Here is a 9,142-nt window from a genome sequence, read left to right on the forward strand (position 1 = left end):
AAAAAAGAGAGCAAGAAACCTACAAAGACAAGCTGCATGGCAACCAGCCAACTCTAGAGAAGTTACTTGCAAAAACCCCGAAGATGACGAGGAATCAACCCCAGGGCTCCAAGGGAGCTCATCATAACAAAAATAAATGATGAATATTATCTCCTGGAATTGTAGGGGTATGGGCACTAGAGCCAAGGAAGAAGCAATGAAAAGCTTAACAAGATTGGAAGCCCTGGATATCCTCCTCATCCAAGAGACCAAAATGGAGGATACAGCTTTCCTCCAAGCAAGTAAAAAATTTTGGAATAAAAGTGGAGCGCAAGCTATCTCTGCTTGTGGAGCCTCGGGAGGGCTTGGATCACTCTGGAATCCAAATAAGTTCTCAATAATCTCTGAGACTTTGAACACCCACTGGATTTTCTTAAAGATGCGACATCTAGTTACCAAGGAGATCATTTGTCTATTCAATGTGTATGTTCTTAATGGGGAGAAGAAGATTTGTTGGGACTCAATAAAAAGTTTGGCAGACCTAGAGAATCTGGAGAATATCATCATCGCTGGAGACCTCAATCTCACCCTTCTCTCGTCAGAAAAAAGAGGAGGCAGCATTGTAAGGGATCCGGCAAGGGAATGGGCGAAGGATCTCATGCAGGACTGGGACCTGCTAGACATCAAGCCTTCTACTGGTAAGTACACTTGGTCAAATAAGAGAGTTGGTCATGGCCATATAGCTGCAAGACTAGATAGATTTTTTGTTCAAAGCTCCTTTCTTCTTCTCGGTCTAGAGGCTAGAATGCACATCCTCCATAGCAGTGTATCGGATCACAAGCCCGTCAGACTTGAGCTGCTGGCTCCCAAGGACCTGGGCCCTATCCCTTTCAGATTCAGTCCCCTATGGATCAAAGAGGAAGATTTCATGCAAAAGGTTAGGGACTGTTGGAAAGACCCAGTCAAGGGTTCCCCCTTTTTTGTGTGGGAAGAAAAACTCAGAAGAGTAAAAGCAATGCTGAAAAGTTGGGCCAAGACCTTGCCCAATCCTGCAACTGAAAGGAAAAAAATCCAAAGCTCCTTAGAACTGCACCATCTTCACCTAGAAGAAACTAAAATCACCAAAGAAGATCTGGACAAGGAGACACAGCTTCAGCAGAAACTACACAAGGCTTGCTTGGCCGAGGAAGAATTCTGGAGGCTCAAATCCAGGAGTCTTTGGCTCAAAGCAGGAGATAGAAACTCCTCCTTTTTTCATAAACAAGCTCAAGCCAGGAAATGCAGTAACTCCATCTCTGAAATTTAAAGAAGAGAACTGCACCCTAAATGATTTTACCAGCATCAAAAAGGCAGCTACCGAACATTTTAAGAATTTGTATAGTGAGGGAATGGAGGCTGCTCAAAGCTCTAAACTCCTGGATGCAGTTCCCCACCTTATCACTGCTAGAATGAATCGGCTATTAGAAGCTAAAATCAACAAAAATGAAGTCAAAGACGCCCTCTTTGATATGGATGCTGACAAAGCACCGGGACCGGACGGTTTCACAGCGAGATTTCTCCAAACCTGTTGGCAAATTGTGGAGAAGGAGTTCCTTAAAATGATCCTTAAATCCCAAGATTTCCATAAAATTGGAGGTTGCACAAATTCAGCATTCCTCGCTCTTATCCCCAAGGAAAAAGGAGCAAACTCCTTCAATAGATTCCGCTCGATCTCCTTATGCAACATTGGATACAAAGTGATAACCAAAGTTATAGCGAACGGATTGAGGAATATTCTCCCCAAAATCATCCCAGAGAACCAAGGAGGATTCATTCATGGCAGACAGATAGTGGACAACTTCATTTTGGTCCAAGAGGCGATCCACTCCAGCCTGCATCGAAAAGAAAAAGGTATGGTCATCAAACTCGACCTAGCAAATGCATTTGATCGAGTTAGGCATAGTTTTTTGATAGATGTTCTACACAAGATGGGGTTTGGACTAAAAATTATAAACTGGATTCGGGCTTGTATTTTGGAGCCCTGGATTGCTCCCCTGGTAAATGGTAGGGCTGCAGATTTCTTCAAAGCCTCTAGAGGGCTGAGGCAGGGGTGCCCCCTCTCACCCCTCCTCTTTGTGCTACAGGCTTCTGTTCTCAGCTTTTATCTAGACAAGAAACAGCAAGACCAAGAGATAGCTGGGCTTAGCATAGCAAGGAGGGTTAAAAACATCAATCACACCCTCTTCGTTGATGACACCTTGTTGTTGGGGGCTGCAACTTCACTTTCAGCTACCAGATTTAAAGAAGTGTTGGACGATTTCTGTGAAGTCTCGGGCAGCAAATTAAATAATGGAAAATGCCATATTTATTGTTGGAATATCTCTCCCTCTTCCTCAAACTCCATTGCCAGATGTCTAGGCTTTGCAGCCTCTTCAAATTGGACCTCTTTCAAATATCTTGGCCTTCCTATCTTCCTCAAGAGGGCCTTGAGCAAAGATTGGAACCCTCAGCTAGAGAAATTCAAAACAAAAATGCAGGCCTGGGGATCCTCCTGGCTCAATATTGCAGGCAAAGCAGTTCTCTATCGTCTTCCTCTATTCCAATTTTCTGTCGTCTTAGCACCTGTGGGTATCCTCAAGAAGATGGAGGATCTTATTAGAAAATTTTTCTGGAATGGAGGTAAGCAAAATGAAAAGAAAATCCCACTTGTCAACTGGGAAATTGTTTCCAAGCCACTTTAGGAGGGAGGATTGAATTTCAAAAATCTCTGTGCTCAAAACTTAGCCATGGGAATGAAACTGATTTGGAGAATTATAGTTCCCAATCCAGGTTGGGCGCATTTAGCATTATGGAAAAAATACTTCAGAGGAAGGCGACTTCGCTGCTTCGATAAGCCCAAATCCCACCTCAGATCCCCCTTCAGCAACCTTAGCAACAAAGCAGTTCCTTTGGTGAATGCGCAGGCCTTCTGGATCCCTAGGAACGGCAAATATATTAACCTTTGGGAAGACTGCATCATGAACAGGCTCCCACTGGTTGAATCGAATCCCATGCACGCACTGCGGAAGTGGATGACGGACGCCCATATCAACACATTGTGGGATATATCGTGCTGGAGCGGTGATCGCTGGACAGGCTGGAAGCAGCTCCCGGTCCCTCCTACTCTCCAAAGCGATTGCGCAGTACTCTATAACCTCCTGCACGAGCTGGCTCCCATCCACGCTTGGAGGAAAGATGCCCGAGGTTGGGGTCTGCAACGTGATGGATACTCGGTGGCACAGGGGTACACTAAATGCTTAGAAAGGCCTTACATTTAGCCAGACCCTGCTCCTTGGATTGGGATATGGAAATTCCCCTCCATCCTGAAAATTGATCATTTTTGTTGGCTGCTCTACCACAAAAAAATTCTTACGGATGACAGGTTGCAGAAGAGGGGTTTTTTTGGTCCTTCAAGATGCATGTTATGTAAAGACAAGACTGAAACCACCCTTCATCTCATGCTAGAGTGCAGATTTGCAGCCCTTATCTGGCAAGAGCTCCTAGGAGCTTGGAAATTTAACTTCACCCTCCCCTGCTCCATCCCGGATCTATTTGCTGGATGGCTGGCCAGATACCCAGGTCCAATCCCAAAAAACAAACTAATCATAGCAGCTTGGACTGCTCTTCCCAAATTCATCAGTTGGCAGATTTGGTTAGAGAGGAATAGAAGGATATTCAGAAACAAAGAGCAGGATTTCAGACTTGTTGCAAACACAGTAAAATGTCAGCTAAATGAATGCCTGAGAGAAAGAATGGATGATTCAAACCTATGCCAGCAAGACATTGAGTTGGGTGCTGCACTCAGTCTCCAATTCCAAAAATCGACCACCATCCCCGTTTCTCCCAAAGAATGGCAAATCAGAAAAAATGAAGAGGACTTTCAGTCTTGGATTTCCAAGCAAACAATTCCCTCTCTCTTCTTTAACGGGGCAGCTAAGGGAAATCCAGGAATTGCTGGCGCGAGAGGGCTCATAATAAATACAGAAGAAACTCCTACTCACAGATATGCTTGGGGACTGGGTCACTCCTCTAGCATGCAAGTTGAAGCATTGGCCCTTCTCCAAGGGATCAAGCTGCTTAAAGAGTTGGGACTTAAGGAGGCTAATGTTTTTGGCGATTCGCAGGTCATCATCAAAACAATGGCGACAAACTCTACCCCAGCAGATTTGCGTCTTGCAAGGACGATCACAAGAGTCAAAGAAATGGCAAAGCCCTTGAAATTGGAATTCTTCCATGTGCTGAGAATAAATAACAAAGAGGCAGACATTGAAGCAAACAAGGCAGTCCAGTTACCTGTTGGGACTATTCTCAGAGACAAAGAAACTTCATGGGACCCAATTCCTTAATCTTCCATGTTTTACTGCATTTTATTGAAGCAATTTGTATGCATTCACAAGCTCGGGCAAATAACAGAAATAGAACTCATTGTAAAATGTAAGAAGAGACGATTCATAAGCGTATGCGCTTTGATCCTCTTGTTGGAGAGGTGCTCAGAAACCAGCTCCATTATTTGTAAACTGAGTTGTGGCTTTATGCCAAAAATCTAATGAAATCCCATAACCGTTTATGTATATATATATATATATATATATATATATATATATATATATATATATATATTTCAATATCTATATATATGATGAATTAGTCATCTCTCTTTTATATATATATATGAGATTACTAATTCATCTTATGACTAAGAATCTCAGTGATAATAAACCTTTATCTCTTTATTATAAAAAAAAAAGATATTAATCTATATTTATATATATTCATTTTTATTTATTTTAAAATTTAGATTATTTTATATTACATTAATTAAAAATATTATTTATTTTATATATTAAAAATAAAATTATTCTTAAAATATATATATATATATATATATTTTGTAAATTTTGTATTTAAACTTCAAAATATGTTTTTCATATTTTAAAACTATAATAGTATTTATTTCTAGCCAAAGATGATTTGTACTATAAATAATTATCATGAAATCAATGTTGTTGTAATATTCAACTTTTGAACTCAACTTTAATTAATTTCACTATGATAGAGATGTTGTAATGTAATGTTTAACATTTTGACTAATAAAAATTAAATTAAATATAAAAAAATATCCTACGTGATTTCTACCGAAAAAAGCTCTTCTTAATATAAATTTTTTAAATCTGGAATAAAAATAAAAATAACACTATAAAAATATTAATAATAATAATTATCCATGATATTGAGAACCTATGGCATTAATAATTCATGGTATTGACCCATGGTATTCATGTGGAATATAGCATATTTAAAGGGGTAAATTAAACCAGCCTAGATCCATCTTAACCGATCTACCAAGTGTCCAAAAAAATCAAATCTCTTTTGTAATAAAATAAATAATATAATTTATAAATTAAAAACAAAAATTAAATGATACAAATATTTCAATTATATATATATAACTCTTCTAATTAAAAAATTTAGTCATAATAAACCTTTATTTTATTATAAGAGATTATTATAAGAGATGACTAATTCATCTCATGATTAAGAATTTTAGTCATAATAAACCTTTATCTTATTATAAGAGATGACTAATTCATCTTATGATTAAGAATTTTAGTCATAACAAACATTTATCTCTTTTATATATATATATATATTCTAGGATTTAAATTATTTTATATTACATCAATTAAAAATATTATTTATTTTATATATTAAAGATAAATTTATTCTTAAAAAAGACCTCTTAATATATATTTATGGTAAATTTTGTATTTAAATTTCAAATTCATACTATGTCATTTTCATATATTCTTTTAATGAAATGTAAATAGTAATCACATCATTATGATTTTTGGATATAAGTATATTTTTCATATTTTAAACTTATAATACTATTTTTTTCTAACGAGAAATGATTTATACTATAAATAATTATCATAAAATCAATGTTGTTGTAATATTCAATTTTGTTCATATTTTGAATTCAATTTTAATTAATTGTACCAAGAGGCGCTCTCCAGCTAGTATGGTAGAGATGTTATAATGTAATGTTTCACATTGTGACTAATAAAAAAATTAATGCAATGTAATGTAAACCTTTTAAATGGTGAATAAAAATAAAATAACGCTATAAAAATAAAACAATAATAAAAATAAAAATGATCCATGGTATTGAGAATCCATGGTATTAATAACTCATGGTATTGACCCATGATATTCATGTGGAATATAACACATTTAAATGGGGGAATTAAACCAGACTAGGTCCATCTTAACGCTGGATCTACCAAGGCCAAAGAGGGATCAAATATAATGAGATGCAAACATCTTTTAGAGTGAAAAGAGATTTGATCCCTCTCGGCGCTTGGTAGATTCAGAGTTAAGATGGATCTAGACTGGTTGCACCAAGAGGTGCTCTTCAGCCTAGTATGGTAGAGATATTGTTAAAAGAAAAAAGAAAAGAAAAAAAATGTTGTAATGTAAACATTCTAACTTTGGTCAACTTAAAATCAAAATAAAAATAATCCTATAAAAATAAGAATGACTTATGGTATTGAGAACCCACGATATTGACCTATGGTATTCATGTCCAGAATATAGTTTATTTAAAGGGGAAATTAAACCAGCCTAGATCCATCTTAACTTCGGACCTATCAAGAGTGGAGAATGATCAAATATTTTGATATGCAAACCTCTTTTAGAATGAAAAAAAAAATAATCCCTCTCGACCCTTGGTAGATCTGAAGTTATTCAATTTTCTTATGTATTAAACTCATAATACTTAATTTAATTTTCTTTATATTTGAAATCAATTCTAGCTGATACTTAACAACTATCATATTTTGAACTCATAATACTTTCCACATCGCAAAATAATCTGCACTTTGGGTAATGCTTAAACTTCTTCATATTGTGAACTCAAAATGCTCTCCACATCACTAGATGGTTTACATTTTAGTTAATGCTTTGCATTACTTTGGTTCCCTTTTGTGATATAATTAATGTGTTATAGTGTTAATTTTGAGAAGTCAAACTACTTCCTTCACATGCATAAAAGCTCTAAAAGTACCTACATGTAAAATACAACATATTTATTAATATTTGAGTTCAAAATAATGGTGATGGTTAATGTTTTCGTGCACTTCGTTAATTTTATTATTGCCTATTTGGGTGGTATGGGAGGCGAGGATTTGGTGGATTTCTTGGTAATTTCAGTGAGAGAATTTGAGTGCGGGGCAGAGAGTCTAGCTGAGGTGTCGCAGGTAAACCAAGGTGGTGTGAACCATGGTCCCCATGCCCTCAGCTTGCCTACCGTGCATGGAATTCGACATCGAAACTAGGATCTAGGCATTCAAAACAGGTGCTTGGCTTCGCGGGAAATTCAAGAAGAGTTCCATCACAATAATACCTGGTGCATGCATTGGGAGTAGTTTGTTTCGTGTTTGGCTTCATTGGTAAGATTTACCCTCTACCCTGTTAGATTTTTCCACTCAATTGCTTGTTGTTCAAGTGGTTGTCTCTATTTGTTGGACCTCTTGGTTACATTTGTATAGTTTAGTTCCCTTGCTTATGTATGGTGGAAATTAGTTAGGGGTGAGTTTCGTATTGATGCTCCATCATTTGTCTCTCTTTGGGTGGGGTTACCTTGCGATTCGTTTTATATCAATTGGGTGGTGTTTGTTCCTATGTTTGTCAAACATTGCTTTGGTTTGGCCTTTGTCAGCTAGAAGCCCACGAACTTTGGGTTTATTTCCTGGGGTTAGAGGCATACAGACTAGGTTGAATTTGGTGTGGCGAATATTTTTTGTGTTAGGTTGGGTTGTGAGGAGTAGTGGGTCAAGGGAGTGGCTCTGCTCGAGTCCTCCAGAGACCGTGGAAAGCAACAATCCATAAATATAGTTTGGCAATGTGGTCTGATTCTACAAACTAGAAGAACGAAGGTTCTACTAGCATGAAAATTGTGTTTCTTTTGGACCCTGGGTCAATTGGACTGTGAGCATAGTCATAATGCCACACTAAGGACGAGACATAGGGGAAGTGGGGAATGGGGGTCAGGTTGACCACCACAGGATGGGTGATCGCAACCTGGGAGAAGTGGTCGACCCTCACCCCCAACAAAATCTCGGAAGCGTTGATCAAGCCCCCTCACTGGAAACCTTTGATAATCAACTTGGAAAAACAACTCGTCTTCTTGAACATCTCGGCGAGGATCGCCATGAAGACCAAAATGAAATTATCAGTTTTATTAGTGATCTCCAACATAATCAACGACATATGCAAGATTGGATTGTTAGTCTCTAGAGAGGTCAAGTAAGAATCCAAGAGAAACTGGACCACCTTGAAGGTTGTCTTCCACACATGGAGAAGCATGTCCACTATGATTTTAAACCCTCTCATTCTCTAGGGTCTAGTCCTTGTAATCCTACTCCAGTTAGTTCTTCTGAATTTTAATAGTTGTAGGTTGCATTTATATTTTAAACACTTTCTGGTTTATCTGGTGTACCAAGTTCTGGTTATTAAGGATGTTCAGGCAACTAGTTATCTGTTTTGGTTTAAATCTTATAACCAACAAATTTGGTAAAAGTGAGGCCAACAAACTTTTAATCAAATGTAATTGTTGTTGTTATTTTGCTAATTAATGGAAACCATTTCATTTACAAAATAAATCCATTGAAATGCATAATGATGTGAAGCCACAATTTTGATAAAATTATTGGTGTGTTTTCAATGGAATGTGGTGATGGTCAGTAGAAGATTTTAGAGATTACAAGTTGATTGCATGATGTAGAGAGAACTCCAATAAGATTTTTACATTGTTAATCTAGTATAGTAATCTAAGTAATGTAATAGTGAGAGTATGAAATTACAATCTATATTAATAACTTGAGCAAATATAAAAATGTAACAATGTAATATAGGTTGAACAAATGCATTAATGTATTGTGCTTGTGTATATTTCACCATGTGTAACCATGGTTGACGATGATTGAGTACAATTGATTATGTTTACCAATGGTTTACTATGGTTGGACATGGTTAAACAATGTTTAAACAAGGTTTATTATGGTTAACCTTGTTATTTACCATGGTTGACTATGGTTGAAAATGGTAAATCAAGTTTGAATGTTATTAACTATGGATAGCTATT

The 9,142-nt window shown here is 36.9% G+C and overlaps 1 protein-coding gene across 1 annotated transcript; it reads left to right on the forward strand.

The window, feature by feature from the left end:
• Positions 1-253: 253 nt before the first annotated feature.
• Positions 254-4,343, forward strand: LOC149225259 (uncharacterized). The gene is made up of 5 exons (XM_089379901.1): positions 254-916; positions 1,212-2,280; positions 2,527-2,637; positions 2,788-3,241; positions 3,380-4,343. The coding sequence occupies exons 1-5, from the start codon at positions 254-256 to the stop codon at positions 4,341-4,343; spliced, it is 3,261 nt and encodes a 1,086-aa protein (XP_089236027.1).
• The last annotated feature ends 4,799 nt before the right edge of the window (positions 4,344-9,142 follow it).

The sequence above is a fragment of the Pinus tabuliformis genome, chromosome J, assembly GCF_031772625.1.
Source record: "Pinus tabuliformis cultivar Carrire ecotype Pingquan chromosome J, CPIR1, whole genome shotgun sequence".
NCBI lineage: Eukaryota > Viridiplantae > Streptophyta > Pinopsida > Pinales > Pinaceae > Pinus > Pinus tabuliformis.

Excerpts from the sequence above, each read along its gene's own strand:
- LOC149225259 (XM_089379901.1), top strand. The coding sequence starts at position 254 with ATGGAGGATACAGCTTTCCTCCAAGCAAGTAAAAAATTTTGGAATAAA. Across the intron at positions 2,638-2,787 it reads AAAATTTTTCTGGAATGGAG|GTTGGGCGCATTTAGCATTA; the intron begins GTAAGCAAAATG and ends TTCCCAATCCAG. Across the intron at positions 3,242-3,379 it reads GGATACTCGGTGGCACAGGG|GTTGCAGAAGAGGGGTTTTT; the intron begins GTACACTAAATG and ends TACGGATGACAG.